General features: G+C 44.0%; 1 protein-coding gene across 16 annotated transcripts in view; it reads left to right on the plus strand.

Moving 5' to 3' along the window:
* ABI2 (abl interactor 2) overlaps nt 1–20,807 on the plus strand; it is a 108,975-nt gene that overhangs the window by 80,000 nt on the left and 8,168 nt on the right. For all 16 annotated transcript variants that reach the window (XM_074967973.1, XM_074967974.1, XM_074967975.1 and 13 more), the window contains 3 exons: nt 2,872–3,030; nt 10,114–10,200; nt 10,534–10,707. In XM_074967973.1, the coding sequence (XP_074824074.1) occupies nt 2,872–3,030; nt 10,114–10,200; nt 10,534–10,707 (420 nt within the window). The remainder of the gene's footprint in view (nt 1–2,871; nt 3,031–10,113; nt 10,201–10,533; nt 10,708–20,807) is intronic.

The raw sequence follows: 20,807 nt of genomic DNA on the forward strand, positions 1-20,807 counted from the left end.
TCAGAATTAAATAGAAGTGAAAAACTCAAGTCCTTTAATAAAAATTCAGATCATCTGATTTTTAAAAAATAATTTACTATCTTCCCTTTGTTAAGAAATAAAGTAAGAGGTGCCCACTTTCTCCTTATATTAGCCTAGTGTTCAGATGACTTCCCTGAAATAGGATGCATGAGGATAATAGTTTTGTTTTGAGAGTGAAGAAAGTCACTGTTTTTACCCTTCTAGGGAAAAAAAGGACAATAGAAAAGCCACTAATTTTATTAAACAAAACCTGTTCTATGTGATTGACTTTGAGCATATTTATTCCTTAAATACAAAAAGTACACTGTTATAAATTCTGTAAGTAAAACAAGAATCCAGTAATTCTCAGTCTACTTTACATCTTTTGTATTTTCCCGTGGATACAGATAACAGAGTTAGTGTTGAAAAAGTAACATGTTATGATATTTTTGCCAATCCAGATATGCTAAAAAAACCCCACCATGGCTGATGTCAAGCTGGCCAGACAGGAATGCAGATTCTTAATGGATAAAATTCAGGCCTCCTGTCTTCCATTGACTTTACCTACTAGCACAGAGGTGGGCAAACTACGGTCCGCGGGCCACTTACGGCCCACGGGACTGTCCTGCCCAGCCCCTGAGCTACTGGCCGGGGAGGCTACCCCCAGCCCCTCCCCTGCTGTTCCTCCTCCCCCGCAGCCTCAGTGTGCTGTGCCACCGGCGCTCTGGCCCGCCGCTCCTGCCGGGGAGTGTGGCGGCGGGGCTGTGAGCTCCTGCTGCTCTGAGCGGCATGGTAAGTGGGCGGGGAGAGGTTGGACAGGGGGCAGGGTGTCCCGGGGGACAATCAGGGGACAGGGAGCAGGGGACGGTTGGATGGGGTGGAGGTTGGGGGGCGGGAGTGGTCGGGACGGGGAGCAGGGGGGTTGGATGGGGGTGGGGTGTGGGGGTGTGGATAGGGGTTGGGGCATTCAGGGGACAGGGAGCAGGGGGTTGGATTCGGGGTGGGGTCCCAGGGGGCATTCAGGGGTGGTGGTGTGGATAGGGGTCGTGGCAATCAGAGGACAGGGAGCAGGGGGGCAGTTGGATAGGTGTGGGAGTCCCGGGGGGCCTGTCAGGGGGTGGTTGGATGGGGCAGAGAATGGGGGGGGGCGGTCAGGGGATGGGGAGCAGGAGGGTTGGAAAGGGGGTGGAGTCCCAGGGGCGGTTAGGGCCGGGAGTGTGGATAGGGATCGGGGCAGTCAGGGGACAGAGAGCAGGGGGGTTGGATAGGGGGTGGGGTCTCAGGGGGCGGGGGTGTGGATAGAGGTCAGGGCAGTCATGGAGCAGAGGGCGTTGGATAGGGGGTGGGGTCCTGGAGGATGGTTAGGGGCAGGGATCCCAGGAGGGGGCTGTCAGGGGGACAAGGAACAAGGGGGGTTGGATAGGTCAGGGGTTCTGAGGGGGGCAGTCGGGGGGCGGGAAGTGGGAGGGGGTGGATAGGGGGCAGGGGCCAGGCTGTTTGGGGAGGCACAGCCTTCCCTACCCAGCCCTCCATACAGTTTCACAACCCGATGTGAAAGGTTTGCCCACCCCTGCACTAGCAGCATCCCTCTCCACCAACCAGTGACTCCGCCCATTCTCCTCCTCCCCTAGGCTTCTGGATAGTTCTGTAACCTCCTTACTGTTTCCTAATAGGCATAACGAGAACCTTTGTGATCTCATCACTTCTCTGAGCTTAAAGCTTTCATTCTCAGTCTGAAATTTCCCCCCAACGTTTCTAATACATAAAAAAAAAAGCTTTAAGCAAAGGCTTCATCAGTCAAAGTGACAGATTGGAAAAAAAGGGAGAATGTCAGTGAGGAGGACAGAAATTCACTGGGTTGAGGTTTTTGGCGGGGGGTGGGGGTGGGGCAGGGACCCTGGAGGTTTTTACAACCATGAGTTTCACCTGTAATGTTGTGGAGGAGGAACCATGTAAACTGAAAACTGTCTAGTTTACCTTTGTGTCAATAGCGTGCTTCAGAGCTTTAATTAGATGTAAATACATGGTAGCTTAACATCATGGTTTATGACTGGTTCAAGTATGATGACAATGAGATTCAAGTCAAATTACTAGTCTTCTAGTTGTGACTTCTGGGGTGTAGTTTAAGGCAAGCACACATTATTTACTAAATGTCTGAATCAGTTTGGTATAAAAATTGTGTGTTGCAGTGTTAACATTGGGTGGAATAAAGCAGAGGTATTGAAGGGATTGAGTCAATTAAAATTTTTCTAATACATTGGAACACTGTGCTGGATTCCCTTTCCTCTTCCCGAGCTGTTTGTTCTTTTCCATTCTCCAAAAATGATCCTCCACACATTTCCTGAGAGCTGTGGCTGTGGCCTTTAGTCATAGAATATAACACATTTGTGATCCCTAGAGATGACTTCCAATTGAATTAGCGGGTACCTTGTGAGTGATTTGAACACTTGGCTATCTAACAATGAAATGAAGCATCTCTACCTGATTTGTGAATGAAACTCTAGTTCAATTTGAAAAAGACCTTCATTCCTGAATTTACATTCATTTTGAAGCATCATATAATATTACTAACTGGAAACAGTGTCCTCCAGTTCTAACATTTTAAAGCTAAAAGTTCCTCATTTTTGTATTTGCTTTTGCTGGTGGTGCTAAGTATAGCAGTTGAGTAAGAGTTATTTTTCCTTGTGTCAGTATTATCTGACATTCAGAGTTCAGCTGATCTGGCAACTGAACAAAATGCTCTTAAGATGCAGACTTACTGTTCCCTTCCCCCCCTCCCAAATTCAGTCCTTGGAGTAAGTCTTGAATATAGGCATAAAAAAGCCAGACTTTAATCTTCTCTCTGCTAATGCCTCTTTCTTTCTAACCCAGGTCACCCAGTTCAGTTCTACAGCATGAACAGACCTGCCTCCCGGCACACCCCCCCAACAATAGGGGGCTCTTTACCATACAGGCGCCCTCCTTCCATCACTTCACAAACGAGCCTTCAGAACCAGATGAATGGAGGGCCTTTTTATAGCCAGAACCCAGGTAAGAGGGTTACTTCAGTATATCCAATCCAAAACACCAACGTGTTCATAACTTCAGAGTTGTGAAGTCTCTTTGATACTGCACTGTTTCCACAGTAGATTTTGTGTGCTGCTTTAGGTGATTTCTAATACAGTATTGGTAGCCCTGGTAAGGCTATTGTCCACATATAAGGTGTTCAGTTCCCATTAATGCAAACAGCCTAGAATAGTTTATTTTTAATTGAAGCGAGTATAAAATAAAAGTGTCTGACTCGACAAAACAGTGTGGGGAGGCACTACACACAATCCCCTTTACACGGCTCATCCGGTGGATCTCATTCTTGGTCTGCAGGACCCCTGTTGTTCCAATCCTGGTTGAGGATTGAGTGTTTGGTCTTTCATGAACTATTCGAATCCTGGTTCCCAATTACTGCAGCCTGGAGACTTGTATGTTTCTCTCCTGAATAATGGTCAGTCTAGGAGGCAGGGCCTTCCTCTTGGAGTGTGTTTTATCAGGCATCTAGGGTCAGGATGCCATTGGTGCTAGACATGGCAGGTAGGAGGAGCTCTGCGACAGGAGTCAAGCTTCATATATGCTGGTGTTGGTCTAACTGGTGACCCTTCTCTAAAAGTAGGTGGTTTAATTCTTATCTGCTCAATTTTGAGGCTTAACAAGAAGTGACATGTCCTGTATCTGAGTAGGAAAGTGCTGACCATTCATATAACCAGACCTCTTGCCCACATTTCTGATTAGAGAGGAAGGTGCTGTAACAATAATGGAGATGGGAAGATGTTTGGCTTCAGAACAGATTTTCCTTTATACAGAAGATGCAGAGAGATTCAGTAGGAATGTTTGAAGATTATTGATTTTCAAATTTCTTATACTTAAGCTAGATACGTGCAAGTGGTGCAGTGATGCTATTCTACAGTTTTAAATTGTACACGTAACTTGGAATTATGGTCAGATTCCAGCATCTGGCCTCGGGGATTTGATCAAACTCAAACATATAATTTTATCTCTAGTTGCTAGCTAGCCTCAAAGAGACATTTATTTGAATCCAAGAGGACGAGATGGTGGGTGGGGGAGTGAAAACGCATGACTTAATTATACTAGCTGCTTGAGTTATAGTATTTGTAATGTACATTTATACGCATGTTGAAAGGTGAAAAAAGATAGAGGGAGAAGGTAAAAGAAATAGTGTCAGATACAACTAAAAAGAAATGCCGTCTGAAGTAAAGAGGATTTTCAGTATATCCAGAGTGTTCTTGACCACTGTTCTGTATTTCTGTTTTTAATGAAACCTCCTTTGGAAGTTACCACTACTATATTGTAAAAGATGCCAGATATTCTGTAAATAAGTTATGTAACCATAATTCAGTCTGTTTACCCGAGAAGAAAGTAATGATTAAAAGGATTATTCACTTGAACTATAAATCACAAAGAAAATACTTCCATGGCAGGGACACTTGGCACAGCATAAATAAGGAGCTGCAGGAGAAGACGTTTTCTAAATCAATGTCCAGGCAGAATGTGGAATCTTAGTTGTATTCGGGGGGTATTAAGGCAGGATCTGTGTATCTGGACTCCCAGGAAGGGAAGGGGCGCCTTTGGACTCGCCAAGTTAGAATCCATGAGTGGGGCATATGACAAGTGGTGGCTGTGGTTTCCCTTTGTAGAAGGAGGAAGCATTGGCAAGATGGGGGACCATAGCTGCTGCTTAGCCCTACTGTAGGGTGGGAGAAAGAACAGATCTTAAAGTTTGGGGAGACCAGTGGAGGGAGGAGAAGGAGGAGAGGATTTTTGGGGTGGGGAAGTGAAGGAAAGGCCTTTGGAGATTATCAGGATAGAAGAAACGGGGATGTCAGAGCAGGTTCATCCCATTTCATGTGTGGCATTTTTTTTTCAAGGAAGCCAGTACTGTTTTTTTTCTCTCACATTGTGTGGATTTTGTGCAGGGGATATTGATGCATTTCCCCCCCCCCCCCCAGTGTATTTTATATGCTTTCGGCATGAATTTTTTTTTTCTGGATAGCACTACTAAGGCTATTTAACTTTTATGCTGCAGTGGTGAGGCTGTTTTTGGAAGGCTGTGGGGATGTAAGCCTGTCTGTGTTTTATATAAATATGTCTAAAACTGGGTTCTGAAGAGCTACTACCAATTGCAAATTACTGACTGAGGATAAAGAGGATTTATGACTCTCCTTCATTGTGGGAAAGAAGGAGAATTGAGTAAAAGATGGCACCTGCATACAATCAAATCGCTCATCACAGAAATGCAACTGCTTCTGGGATGCAATACGAATGCTTAGTAATACTCAGTAATGTTGCCCAGCAGTTATATTTAGTGAAGTATACCGTGTACAAATGCAACTAAAGGGGGGAATTCAGATAGAACAAAATTACCTGAGTTAGAGAATGTACAGAACACTGGTATTAACATCCCTAGTCTTTTCATAGATTCCAAGGTCAGACAGGATCAGTGTGATTGTCACAGTTCAGGGAAACTGCACCTGTATTCCCCCTCTATGTCCAGTGAGGGCACCCACTCTAGACGCCAGGCTCTATATGCCTGCTGATAAGCCTACCAGAGAACACCCCAACTCAGGCAAGGAATCTGGCAGTTGATGAGTTCTTCAAACATCACAAAGGGATTTTTTTCTGTGGGCACAAGTTCAAAATAGCTGTTAGCTCAGAACAAGCCCCCAACCCCCCATGTATCTCTGAGTCACTCCTTTGTACAGTTTGGGTCTTTGATCTGCAGAGACCCTGAATAAGTAATCAGCCAGACAATGGTTCCGTCCTCAGGGCGAAGTTTCAGAAGGTTGGATCTTTGCATAACCAGAGGTGGCGAGAACTCCACTTAACTTTGTTTGTCTGGTGCATTGTTGAAAATAGTCCTCTGAAGCACATAACACTTCCCAAGGTATCCACTAACCACATCTTCCCCTGGAGAAGTGACATACAATCCCACAATAATACATACACTTTGCATTTTTAATACAGCAAACTCCTAAAATACTTAAACTTCATTGACTTAATTTTAATTTAATTCAGTAAGGTTTGTCCCGGATATAGCAGGAAATTGCCACATTTATCACAGTTTTCAGAGTAGCAGCCGTGTTAGTCTGTATCCGCAAAAAGAAAAGGAGTACACCTTAGAGACTAACAAATTTATTTGAGCATAAGCTTTCGTGAGCTACAGCTCATTTCATCGGATGCATCCGATGAAATGAGCTGTAGCTCACGAAAGCTTATGCTCATATAAATTTGTTAGTCTGTAAGGTGCCACAAGGACTCCTTATCTATCACAATGATCATCTAGTCTGATATCCTGTATAACACAGGCCATAGAACTTCCCCACAATAATTCCTGGAGCATATCTTTTTAGAAAAACCTCTAATCTTGATTTTAAAAATGGTTAGTGATGGAGGATCCACTGTGACCTGGGTAAATTGTTCCAGTGGTTAATTACTCTCACTGAAAAATGTACACCTTATTTTCAGTCTGAATTTTTCTAGCTTCAAGCCATTAGATCATGTTGTACCTTTCTCTGGTAGAGTGAGGAGTCCGCTATTAAATATTTGTTCCCCATTTGGTACTTTGACTCTAATCAAGTCACCCCTTAGATGAGATGAGCTCTTTGAGTCTGTCACTGTAAGGCAGAAAGAAAAGGAGTACTTGTGGTACCTTAGAGACTAACAAATTTATTTGAGCATAAGCTTTCGTGAGCTACAGCTCACTTCATCAGATGCATTTGTTAGTCTTTTTCTTTTTGCGGATACAGACTAACACGGCTGCTACTCTGAAACCTGTCACTAAGGCAGGTTTTCTAATCCGTTAATCATTCTCATGGCTCATCTCTGAACCCATTGCAAGATTCTTCTTGAATTGTGATCACCAGAACAGAGGACAGTATTCAGCAGTGGTCGCACCAGATCCGTAGTAAATTAACCTCTCTACTCCTACTCGTGATACCCCTGTTTATGCATCCCAGGATCACATTAGCCCTTTTGGTCACAGCATCGTACTGGGAGCTTATGTTCAGCTGATTATCCACTTTGACCCCCAAATCTTTTTCAGAGTTATTTCTTCCTAGGAGAGAGCCCCCCATCCTGTAAGTATGGCCTACTTTGTTCCTAGATGTGTACATTTACATTTAACTGTACTAAAATGCATATTGTTTGCTTGCATCCAGTTTACCACACAATCCAGATTGTTCTGTATTAATGACCTGTCCTCTTCAATATTTTAACTGCTCCCTCCCCAGTTTGCGTGTCATCTGCAGACTTTATCAGTGATGATTTTATGTTTTCTTCCAGGTAACTGATTAAAAAAGTTAAGTAGTGTAGGGTCAAAAACAGATTCCTGTAGGACCCCCAATAGAAACAGGCCTGCTCAATGATTATTGCCCATTTACAATTACATTTTGAGACCTATCAGTTAGCCAAGCTTTTAATCCATTTAATATGTGCCCTGTTAATTTTATATTCATTCTAGTTTTTAATAAAAATAGTCATGGGTACCAAGTCAAACATCTTACCAAAAAGTACGTGTATTACATCAACACTATTGTCTTTATCAATCAAAAACTTGTAATCTCATTAAAAACATTTAGTTTGGTAGGATCTGTTTTTCATAAACTCATGGTGTTTGGCATTAAGTGATTGCTTTCCTTTAAGTCTTTATTAGTTGAGTCCCTTATCAGTGACTCCATTATCTTGCCTTGAATCGATATCAGACCGACAGACCTATAATTACCTAGGTCATCCCATTTACCCTTTTAAAATACTGGCATAACGTTAGCTTTCTTTCAGTCTTCTGGAACTAGCCCAGTGTTCCAAGGCTTATTGAAAATCAGCATTTAATGGTTCAGCACACTCCTTGGCCTGCTCTCTTAAAACTCTTGGATGCAAGTTATCTGGGTGTGCTGATTTAAAAATATGTAACTTTAGTAGTTGCTGTTTAACATTCTTCTGAGATACTAGTGGAATGAACAGTGTTGTTATGATTAGACTACATCATCTGATTTTTTTCAAATAAAGAAAAGAAAGATTTATTGAAAATTTGGCTGCCTTTTGTGAAGTATGATTGATTCTATCATTTTTATGTGGTAGTGGACCAATACCATTGTTAGGATACTTTTTGTTCCTAATATACTTAAAACACCTACTCCTTATTGGCCATAGATTTCTCCTTGTGTCCCTTTGGTTCCCTTATCAAATTTATACAACTACTAGCTTCTGATCTATATTTGTTACTATCAACTTTCTTCTGTTGTTCTCTCTCTCTATTTTTATAGCTGCCTTCGCTTCTCCCCTAAACCAGGTTGGTTTTTTAACCAATATGGTCATCTTCCTTGATCGTGGCTTTTTGGGCATCTACTAAAGTGTTCTTAAATGTCTCCCAGTTAGTATTCACATTTTTTTCTGATTAAATTCTTCCTCCTGGCTGATTTGGCTCATGATTGTTTTCAGCTTTCTGGCTCTTCTTAAAGGACCAAGTATATATTTTCCTGATTTAGAGTTTATTCTGTTCGGACATTATAAATGTGATCAAGTCATGATAACTTGTACCTAAGGTATCATTAAAGAGTTGCTGATCACAGAAACAAAAATTGTCTATCAAGACTAATCTAATGAAGTACAACAGGATCTCTGCTGATCACAAATAGCCAAGGCCTCTGTTTGATATCTCCACTAAAAGATATTGTCTGATGATCCATAGCAACCCTTTCAAAATATTAACTAACCCATTTTAAATACCAGTTGCAAAAAAAAAAAAAAGTGTAGACATTCTACATTAGAGTAATGCCAAGTTTCTTTACAAAATAAAATGAAAAATTCTCTTAATACCATCCTACTTTTAAAACACCACTGTTTTGCACAGGTCATACATATACTCAGATATTTAGCCCTTTATTTTAATGAGAACTCTGTACTTACTTTTTAAAGGAAGTTAATGAGGGTGATTGAGAAATAATCTTAAATGATTAAATATATTTTTCCTCTGCCTTCAAACAAAACCATTTAAATTGTTCTCCCCCACCCCCTCTCAAATTTATATTTCCTGGACAGTTAATTCTCTTGAGGGAATTTTAAAGTGAGGCTCTAGACCCCTGAAAATAAAAGTTTATAAGAGAAGTACTGAAAGTTCCTTCATCTTCCAAGTGTGTGCAGTTTCTCAAGGGTTTTCTCTCTCTTATTCACACCTAACACAAGTGAATTGCATGTTTCCTGAGGTCATTTGGGGTGTATCTAGATAAATCCCTTCTGGAGCTTGGGGTGAAGGTGAAACTGGGGGCGGGATGGGGGAGGAGCTGGGGCTAGAGGCATGGCTGGCCTGGGTACAGAGAGGGAATGAGGGCGGAGCCAGGCTTGGGGCTACGTGTGGCTGGGTGGCAGTCCCTTCCTGCCCCCCATCTGGGCTGCCGCAGGCCCCACTGTGCCCCTCCCTCCCTTGTTCCTCCGTGCCCCTCTACGGGGGTTGCGGCCCACAGTTTGGGGATCATTGCGTTAGAGACACAGACTGGGTGTAGTAATGTGTTTTGTTGGACCAACTTCTGTTGGTCAAAGAGACAAGCTTTCAAGCTTATGTAGAGATCTTCAGCTCTCTAAGCTTGAAAGCTTGTCTTTCACCAAGAAAACTTGGTCCTCACATACTTTGTCACTCTAATATCCTCAGACCAGCATGGTTACGTGAACACTGTCAACAAATCAATATTATGTTGTTGATCAAAAAGGAAAAGCTCTCTTGTATTTTGTTAGAGCTGTTCATAAAGTTTTATATTCTACTCCAATAAAAATAGAGTTTAAGAGAAGAAAGTATCTTCATGGTAGTTCGATGAAACAAGTTCTTAAACTGAGTTTTTGGTGTTATGATAAGGAGCTGGTGTGGGAATTTTCAGACAGAGAGAACTACAACTTGCTGCAAGTGATATTTATATTTCTTAAAGCTCTTCTTAAAACGCTCTTTTGGATGTCATCCTTTTTGTCACACCTCCTTTGGCAGCTTGCTGTAGTGCCCTAATGATGGATATGCCTACTTTCCTGTTTGTCACGTTTTTATTTCTAATTTATTTGTCTTTTTTTACTCCTTTGCTGCAGTATCCCTTGCTCCTCCTCCTCCTTCCATCCTACAGGTAACTCCACAGTTACCACTGATGGGATTTGTGGCCAGAGTTCAAGAAAATAGTAAGTTTGCTTCTTCCTTTTGCTATGATTGGGCATTGGGTATGGCATTTGTTTCATGTGTGGAAAAACCTTAGCTGTACGTAGCTAGAATTCTGCTTTTTAATATTGTGCTTTGTTTGGTGAATTTCAAATAAAACAGGAAAAAAACAAACAAGATGAAAAATATTTGTCAAGGGAATCTGATCCTTTTGCCTCCCCATCTTAGTGTTCCTAAATTCTAGTGGTAGGTCCCCATGAAACTAGCTAGGAAGCTCTTGAATAGAGACCACTACTTTTAATCTGCTACTGTAGTTCTAGAGGGTGTTTCATGCTGATCTTGCTGCTTATTTTTAGTTTCAGATACTCCCCCTCCTCCTCCACCTGTAGATGAGCCAGTCTTTGATGAGTCCCCGCCTCCACCCCCACCCCCAGAAGATTATGAAGAGGAGGAGGCAGCTGTGGTGGAGTACAGTGATCCTTATGCTGAAGAGGACCCTCCATGGGCACCAAGGACCTATTTAGAAAAGGGTAGGGTTAAAGAGAGAGAGAGAGAGATGGTGGTATCGTCAGTTCTACAGTCTTTTGCTAAAACCCCTAACTTCAGAATTTACCTTTGTTAAATGAGAATCTTTCAATAGGTCTGTTGGTTGCTTTGGATAATTAAGCTTTTATATCATTAATCTGCAATTCCTAAAGAAGTCACTTTGTCACCTTCCCGTCAGTCCATATAGTTTGTGATTCTGGAGATTTGCTCTGGCTGGAGAATTGATCCCTTCAGTTGAATCACAATGTTTTTTTTTTTTATTCAAACGAATTCTCTAGGATGCCACCGTGTGTCTAGTAATATGAGTCGTTGCTGTGTAGGACAGGTTTCTTGCACATTGCTTCATTAACACAATACTGGATATTAAGAGTATGCTACTGTGTGGTATCCCATCTGATTTCTCCCCTCTTCCCATTGTACTGGAGATGGTGCCTATAAAGTACATTCTGCAAGGTTATCAGGAACATAGGACAGGGAATGGACTTCCTGGGCCATTAAGTCCAGTCCCCTGCTTTCATGGGCAACCCATCATATAATCCTGTTCATAAATTTATCAACCTCATTCTTAAAACTAGTTTTAGGTTGCCCATCCCCACTACTCCCATTGGAAGGCTTTTCCAGAGAGTCACTTCACATAGTTAGAAACCTCCTTCTAATTTACAGCCTGAATTTATTCATGGCCAATTATACTTATTTGTTTTTGTTACCAACATAGTCCTCTAGCTTAAATAGCTTTTCTTCCTCTTTCCTGCCACTTGATGTGTTTGTGCTTGATTCACAGTAATGATGCTATAGTTAAGACTGCACTTGGCTTTCTATTATAACTCCAGTTTTAATCTCTCCTTGATCTCTTAAAAAAAGAGACCTGTCTGAAATTTTGCATGTTACTTTGACAGAGACATGTTTAGGAAAAGTTTCGGGTTTAAGCAAAATATGTTTGAGAAGTGAGACTTTGGAAGGCAAGTACCAGGCAAGCTCCTTGTGCCCCATAGCTGACATTAGCCTTATACCCAGACTTAGAAGTCTGTCCAGATCAAGACCTTTCAAGCTATGCTGGCTTTGTCAGAGTGGTCACCTTCCTTGAGGTAGTTTCTGTATTTTCCCTCAAGCAGTATGCAACCCCCCACTCTCCTCAGGACTGCTGGATTTCGTGAACCTTTAGAAAGCAGTGCCCCTCTCTCAGCAACAGATGTTCAGACATGAGGTTATAAAAGGGCTGCCTGGTGCCAACCACACCAGTTCATTCCATTCTGTGGTTAGCTGTGTGTGTAGGAACTTTCTCTTGATGGCTGCAGGGATTTATGGGGATTTTATCCAAATCTCCCCTAAGGGTGGTTAGATGGTAGTGAAGTTAGTAAGTGTTAGACAACTTGTGGCTGTTGCACGCTTAGTTTTTGTCTGCACCATGGACATTGGTATTGGCTGACCAGACCTCCAGAGACAAGGGCAGATTTTAGTAGTCTGTGCACATTCTACTTGTTGGCTTTGTCTGCAGGATCCAGCTAAGTGTGAAAAAGCTTAGCTCTTTCCTCTCCGACGCTTTTGGGAAGATATCTGTTCCCCTGGTTCCTCGTGCAGTGTGTGGCACTGCTGTGGTGACAGCACTGACCTGGCCTTACATTAGAATGTCCACGTTAAGTGATTTTGGCATGCTGATGACACACATCAGAAAGGTAATGGTGACTTTCAAAAGCTTATCTCTCTGCCAAACTTAAATGGGAATTCATGGGGCAAAAAAAAGGCCCTTCCCTGCCCCCAGTGTTTTGTCCTTGCCAGAGTTTGAAGGCCTCCTGAAAGCGATGAAGTTGGAGCTGCTCACAAAAATAGTTTTAAGAATCTCAGAACGAAAAGTGAGTGTGTGCGCATGTGTGTGTGTGTAAAGCTTAAATTCCATCTTGACCGGGTACCTTTTTGGGGAATTAGTTATACTAAATTTCTTTCACAGGCTAAAAATATGGTTAATATAGAGTAGGGTAATGTCACCACAGTGCACAGAAAAATGAAAATTTCTGTTACTGCCACTGAAAACTTTTTGTTGAGAAATCCTGGTTCCAGTTACGAAGCAGGGCAGTGTGCCTATAAATAAATAAAGAATGATATAAAATGTAGCACAGCAAGACTTTCCAGCTGTGGGTAGTGAATGTTCGACACTCCAACAACATTCACGCTTAGGGTTGCCAACTTTCTACTCGCACAAAACGGAACACCCTTGCCCCGCCCCCTACCCCACTCCTCTGAGGCCCGACCGCTGCCCTGCCCCTTCTCAGAGGCCTCAAACCCCCCCCCCCCCCCCCCGCTCACTTCATCCCACCTTCACTCACTCATTTTTACTGGGCTGGGGCAGGGGGTTGGGGTGCGGGGTGTGTGTGTGAGGGCTGTGGCTGGGGGTGCAGGCTCTTGGGTGGGGCTGGGGATGAGGAGTTTAGGGTGCAGGAAGGTGCTCTGGGCTGGGACTGAGGAGTTCGGAGTGCAGGAGGGGGATCAGGGCTGAGGCAGGGGGTTGGGGTGCAGGAGGGGCTCAGGGATACAGGCTCCGGCCAGCGCTTACCTCGAACAGCTCCCGGAAGCAGCAGCATGTCCTCCCTCCGGTTCCTATGCAGAGGCATGGCCAGGCAGCTCTGCATGCTGCTCTATCTGCAGGCTCTGACCTCGCAGCTCCCATTGGTCGCGGTTCCTGGCCAATGGGAGCTGCAGATCTGATGCTTGCAGCAGGGGGCAGCGCACTGAGCCCCCTGGCTTTCTCCGATGCATTGGAGCCAGTGGGGGGACATGCTGCTGCTTCTGGGAGCCACGCAGAGCCACGGCAGGCAGGGAGCCTGCCTTGTTGCGCTGTGCTGCTGACAGGACTTTTAATGGCCTGGTCAGCAATGCTCACCGGAGCCTCCAGAGTCTCTTTTTGACTGGGTGTTCTGGTCAAAAACCGGACGCCTGGCAACCCTAGTCACACTGCACCAAAGAGAGAAAATTCATCCATGCAAGAAAAATAATTTTTTTTTAAAATAAATAAAAATAAAGTAAAGTAGCTGGGGAAGAAATGAAGATTGCGAAGAAGCAACCTCTGCCAGTCCCAGCAGACTCCAAAACTGCTGTCTCTTTTCCTACCTAACTGTCATAAGTGTGTGGTTCACAAAACACCCAGACTTCACCAGCAGGCTGAGACAACTTGTCAGACAAAATGTCTGACTTGCAGGATATTTGCATGCATTGCTACACCTAGTGACCTTTCCATGGATCTGATTGACATCGTTCTATCGATGCGCACAGACTCTTTTGTTTGATAAACATTGCTTCAGCTTATTTGTGTCAAGGAGGCTTATTTCCATGAGGGAGGGCAGGAAAAAAAGCCACTGATACAAAGCATGACTGTCACAGTGGAGTGTCTGGAATGGGCATGCTGATTACTGACCTTGGTGCACCTGACATGGAGTGATCAGCTTTTTCTGGGAGGTTAAATCTCTCCATTGCACTTCCTTCTGTGAGAATAGGTGGCATGTTTTCTTCAGACTAGGACCAGGACAGGTCACTTCTGTAAGTCTTTACCCTTGTTGATCAGATTAATTGTTCACAAACATTTGCTTCTTGCTTTGTACCCTGGGTAGTATTGAGGGCACTCAGCATTCGCTCTGTTTTTGTTGCTTGCGGACACTGCTTATTCTGCGAGGCATTTTCTGTTGGGTGAAGCTTACTGCACTGTTAGCGTGTTCATAAGGAACAGTAAGTCCCAAATATTTCATGAGGAGAACTTTCCACATGTGAGACTTCTCATTCTTTTGGCTGCTGTTGTATTTCCTAACTCCAAATACACTTGTAGAGAGCAATCTTCACTCAAGTTCTGGTAACCTTGTCACCTGGACCTCAGGAAAACTTTGCTGGCCTTTAATCGAATAAAGGAGAATGCCACTGTTTGTTGTGTTACTAATGCAGGGTTTTAAAGAAGTGTGACATAGTTGCTAGTTAGAGTAGGACGTAAGGTTCAAAGCAGGTGGGCCAGCTGATGCTGAAGTGCAGTTTATGGACACACACTGCTGTGCATTATATCTGCTTAATCTTTGAGCAGAGACTGTTTTGTTTTTTTTCCCCTCTGATTACTCCCGTTAGCTGTTGTGGCTCTTCAGTACTATGGGAAAGTGAACTAGATTCTGTTCTGCCTCAGCAGAATTAATTGCATTCCGGTTGCAGGGCAAATATTTGCCCTCAGTTCCATTTGGGCAACCCCATTGTGTTCAGCCTGGTTGGCCAGGTTTAACTGGAGGCACTCACTGAATCTTTTTGCGATGGATAAACCCAAATAACTTTCATATCTCAGGGTGAATTTGCAGTGCCAACTCTTACGGGAGGAAAAACGTCTTATGTATGAATTGAGCAAATTTTGATAGGAAAGTCGGAACCCTAATGAACATGACTCCCCATGAAGCCATTTTAGTCATTTTATTTTGGGAAATTTGGGCACGAAGTAGTTAAATATTTGAGAAGGTGAACGGTTCCTGGATGAAGGACTGATATCCTCAGATGAAAGGAACCGTGTAGATAGGACTAGACCAGGGGTCGGCAACCTATGGCACGCAAGCTGATTTTTAATGGCACACTGCTGCCTGCCGGGTCCCAGCCACCGGACCCAGGCCAGGACCCTGGCAGACAGCAGCTTGCCATTAAAAATCCTGCCCGCCCTGTCCCGCTCTTCTCCACCCCCCTCCCACGGGGGCAGGGTGAAGAAGCTTGGTCCTGCTGGCTGCTGCTGCAGGGCAGGCAAGCTCCCCCTCCCTTGCCTCTTCCCCCAGCGTGGTGGGTTCCTGCCCCTCCTCCTCTACCTCCCTGCCGCCGACCAGCTGATCGCCCTTGCGTGGGAGGGGGAGAAGTGGAGCTGCAGCGCGCGTGTGCTGCTCCGGGGAGGAGGCGGAGGAGAAGTGGGGACGGGGCCTTGGGGAAGGGGGGTGGAATCAGGGCATATCCTCTCCAGCCCCCTGCATGAGTCGCTCAGGGCAGGGAGCTGGGAGCATGACCCCAGCCCTCTGCCCTGACCCCTGCACCCCCCTCACACCACCCCCAGCCCTGACTCAAGCCCCCCCCCACATACCCAGCCCCCCCCACACTCCATGCCCTGACTCTTGCACCCCCCACATTCCCACCCTCATCCTGAGCACCAAACGGGAGCTCCTGCACCCCCCACAGATTCCCTCCTGCACCCCTTGCACCAAATGGGAGCTGCCCAGGTAAGCATTCCACACCCAAATCTCCTGCCCCAACCCTGAGCCCCCTCCCTCATTCTAGCTCCTGGCCAGACCCTACACCCCAACCCCTAGCCTGCTCCTTCACCCCCAGCCCTGTGCTCAGTGCATTCCCACCCTCAGCTCAGTGCAGAGAGAGAGGAAGAGAATGGACTAGAACCAGGGAGAAGATAGGTACCTACTCTATGTGGGCAGGGCTGGGATCCCAGACCGGCAGCGGGCTGAGCGGGGCTGATAGCTGGAACCCTGGCTGGCAGAAGCCGGCGGACGGAACCCCAAACCGGCAGCGGGCTGAGCTGCTCAGGGGTCCCGGCTGCTGGCCCCACTCAGCCTGCTGCCGGTCTGGGGTTCTGGCTGCTGGCCCCTTGCCAGCCAGGGTCCCGGTCACAGGCCCCGCTCAGCCCGCTGCCGGCCTAGGTGAACGGAACCCCAGGCCGGCAGCGGGCTGAGCAGGCCGATAGCATAAGATCAACATTTTAATTTAATTTTAAATGAAGCTGCTTAAACATTTTGAAAACCTTGTTTACTTTACATACAACAATAGTTTAGTTATATAAGATAGACTTATAGAGAGAGACCTTCTAAAAAATGTTAACATGTAGTATTGGCACGCGAAACCTTAAATTAAAGTGAATAAATGGAGACTTGGCACACCACTTCTGAAAGGTTGCCGACCCCTGGACTAGACAGACAAAGGCTAAAGAAGTCATGTGGGTAAACCTATGAGGGCAGGAAGATGACTGTACATCAGCCTTCAGAGTGACTCTTCCAAATCTCTTCTGAAAGGTAATGGCAGGATTATGCACATTCCCATATGGAACAGGGTAAAGGGGGAACTGCTGGTTTGTAAACGATTTCCATTGTGAAAGGAATTTCTGATTCTTCCCTCCTCCCACCCGTTAGCTTTTGCAGAAACCCAAGACAGGTTCCTTTTGCTTCACAATGGCAGTACCTAGGCAAGTCCTCTAGCACTTATTCTCAGATGCCACGGTAGGGGTAGGGGTGGGGTTTCATTCTGATCTGATCAAGGATCTTTTCGGGGATTCCTAACCCCCTCTTCCCACAGAATGATTTTGTTGGGCAAGTTTTTACAGAGTTACACCAACCTTTACACAGTACCCTCAGTCTGTGAATGGAGTACGAGGGGTTAAGGGAGGAGAATTGGAGACTCTATAACTGACTCTTCTAGCTCTGAATGACCGGCGTGGGGAAGATTGAGTTTTGAAGCCTACGTAGTTTTGAACAGACAAATATGTAAAAGGTGGCTCCGGTTCGTTAGTAAAGGAAGTTTGGTGCTCTTTGGAAAGAGGAGATCTGAGAGAAAATCAATAGTGCAAATTCCTTGTGGGTTGAGGCTGTAGATGAGATGGTCATAGGAGTATGTTTTAGACCACTGAATCAGACAAAATAACTAACCTCTGAAATGACTGTAAAGGTGTATCTGATATGGAGAGTTGGGGAGTGCCCAAAGGGGCAAAAAATTGGTAGTGTCCGCCAATTATCTGCTAAAGGAGTACCAAATATTGTTATAAATATAAAGTCCCACAGAAAACGCAGGATTCCAACCTCAAACCTATCCATATATTACCTGATTGTCTGATGAGGAAATATAATGCAGTCAGTTCTCTTCTCCTGGCCCACCCACACTGCTGAAAGGAATTATATCGTTCTGCTGTGTCTCCCCCCTCGAGCTTTAACGGCCAGAATTGTACCCTTACCAGCACAGCGGGGCCCAGTAACCTCACTAGGCCTCAGGTGATGGCTGTTACCTAATAAGTTCAGGACATCCCTTCACCTGCCAGCAAGTGTACCCAGGTTTTAGGCTAAGCAGCCCATCAGACATCAGGATGCTTCACATGGCAGTCTTGGATGTTCAGTCTTAGCTTCTTGGGGCAGGGCGGAGAAAGCAGTTGAGTGCTGAAATGAAAAATGTGAGTGGTCACACAGCAAAGTCGTACAGTCAGCATTCAGTAGACACAGTGGTCTGTTTCCTGTGTTTTGAGCGATTTCTGGTTCCAATGGTGTTCCCCATTGTTAGTACAGGAAATGTATCTCAAACCAGTAGAATCTTTCAAAATGGTATAAATGTTAAGTGCAACCCCTGCATTATTCATAAAGCGAGCTTTCTACCTGTGAAATAAACCCCACAAACCAAACTCCCCAGAAATGAGTAACCATTCTGTTTAGCTAGGGAGTTTTTCTCCCACTTTACTAAGGGAAAGGGAAGCCTTGATTCATCATTATTTCAGCCCTTAAGTACCTAATAGTTCCTTTCACATGAAAAACTTCTACTTGTCATAATTGTGTCCTCATTCCCCTGCTTCTTGCTTGGAGGCTTTGGGAACAAGTGGGGAGTTTGGGATGTGTGAAATGCTTATAAGGAGTAATGCATGTGTACATTGGATTGCAGTCAGTGGAGGAAAAGAGGCTGAGGTTGGATTTTGTGGGTCTGGTAACAGAAGCGTCCTCGATCAAATTGTTTAAAACTTTTACAGTTCTTCACCTAAAGCTACTGATATCTCATTAAGTGTATAAGACAACTGTTGCCATAGAAGTGGCTTTGTCATGTATCAGCAGTTTTCATGCTATAATGCGCCAGATCCTGTTGAAGAATTACTGTGGATCACACCAATGTGTTGTACTACATATTTATTAGAGGATATACATAATATATATGAAGTTTATTCCATTAAAATTTTGTTTTAAACATGTTAACATTCATGGGCCATAACAGATGTCTAAACTTTTAATGGTACAGTTACTGCATTAACAAGACTCCAGTGTTTTATCTATCCTTTATATCTTGTGTTGATAAAAAAAGAATAATCTTGACACTACAAAATATAGCATTAGCTGTTTTTTTGGGGGAAAAACTGTATTCATACTGAAAGCGTCTCTGTCCAGAAGAAAATACTTTAAATTTGAAACAAGAATGCTTCTCAAGAGACAAGATCCTGCGTCAGTCCCCATCTCTGACTTTTATGGGCCTGTGAATGAGAACATCTGAAAGCAGCAAGGTAATTGTAAATGTCCCAGCAGGCAATAAGTGTGCTGATTTCAGATTCACAAGGTAAATGATGTTGGGGGAGGAAGGGATTTATATTGGATCTATAAAATAGAAGAGGATGGGGGGTGGGAAATGAACTCCCTGGTGTTAGTGCAGGGTCCCTGCCAAAATCTAATTCAGATCCTGTCTCTTGGCACCAAATGACTAAGGGATTGTGTTAAGAAACAAACAAAAGAACTTGATGAAATGAAAATAACAAGGGAAATTGAGGTTCTTCCAATGTATGATGAGCAAACAGCTAAACAATAGCTCAGTGGGATAAGAGAAACTCAAGGAGATCTTGAAGGCAAGGGTGGATACCACTGTGAATATGAATAATTTGGTCGCTGTACAAAAACAACCTCTAGATATTTTACTGGATTTGGGAGAGGAGGGAAGTGCTTGAAATTCCTTTTCTAACATGTCAGGGCAAATGAGCTCTAAAGCCAAAGTTCTACATTGAAGGGGACTTTCATATTAGAGGAACTTATGCATTTATCTTGCTGTGAATGAACAAAGCTTTATCTGCTGCAAAATAATTATTTCCATGGCAATGGCTTGTTCTCTTATAAACAGGATTGTCTGTGCTACATGATCAAGAGAAGAAAAAACTGGTTTTTTTGGACAGACAAGGTGGACATTCAGTTATCCCCAACAATTAGCAGTAACAATGCCAAAGATTTTGTGTAGCTTTTTTGTGTGTCTAACCTTTAACTTGATAGGAAAGAACTTCTGAGAGACTAAGTGACTGTAGCAGAATTTGAGGATGTAGAAGTAGGAAAGCTGTTGGGAAGTGCGATGGATATAGATTGTGGCTGCTCTAAAGTGTGTGGTTCTGCTCTGAAAAAAGTGACTAGAAATGGCACCTTGGGGTTCTGTGTCTAATAGTGCACAGCAACACTACACAATAGTTTGGGGTAGGAAGTGGATACCAGATCCAGTTTAAACCGCTTGGTGCAGTTATTCTGGGGTTGTTAAATTTGGGCAGGGCACCGTATGATTTTGATGACCATTGGCAGTCAGAACTTCAGTTTTTTCTCTTCCAGAAGGCCATCCTGTGAGCACCACAGTGCCTCACCTAATCCCCAGGATGGGGCCCATGCTAAGGAAGATTCTTAACCAAACAAAGCAGATGGTAGGAATAGATATTTAGAGGGGAGAAATCTTCCTCCATGCCATGTAGGAAGGGAATCTGGTCTTACCCTCCCATTTCACTTTCAGAATTCCAGGGTCTCGGAGCAAATCTTGGATAGGTTTGTGGTCAGTTTGTTATAATCCATCAGAAGATTTCTGTCAAACCAAATATAGTTGTTTAAAAACTGTGCAAAAATCATCAGCTAGAAAAACCAGCTTATTACAACCCAGTGGATAACTGTATTTTTAATCTTTGCATTGAAGTGTGTTCAGCTACACCTGAAAATAAGACCTGCCTAAGGCTTGTTAGAGGGAAGGTTGCCACCTGTTGAATCCCTAATACTACTACTTCAGCATCTGGAGCTCTCACTGAAATGCTGGCCCTGACTCCATATAATTTAGGAACTCTGCCAAGATCACAGCTTGAAGTGGTGTGACTGCAGACAGAAGGATTAAGCGTTCTTTGAGAATGAGGAAAAGGTCCCAGTGCGAAAGTAATTCACAGAAGGAACAGATTACAAGGAGAGATCTATAATGCAGATTTAATTTTTTCTTTATATAAAAAAAGTCATTTTGTAAGAGAATCAAGCAGCCAGACTTGCATTATTTCCTCATGGAATGATGAGGAAATGTATGTTAGTAAACTAGAAACGCTGAATATTTTCCAAATTATCAGAAG

Source organism: Natator depressus, chromosome 11 (assembly GCF_965152275.1).
Source record: "Natator depressus isolate rNatDep1 chromosome 11, rNatDep2.hap1, whole genome shotgun sequence".
Lineage (NCBI taxonomy): Eukaryota > Metazoa > Chordata > Testudines > Cheloniidae > Natator > Natator depressus.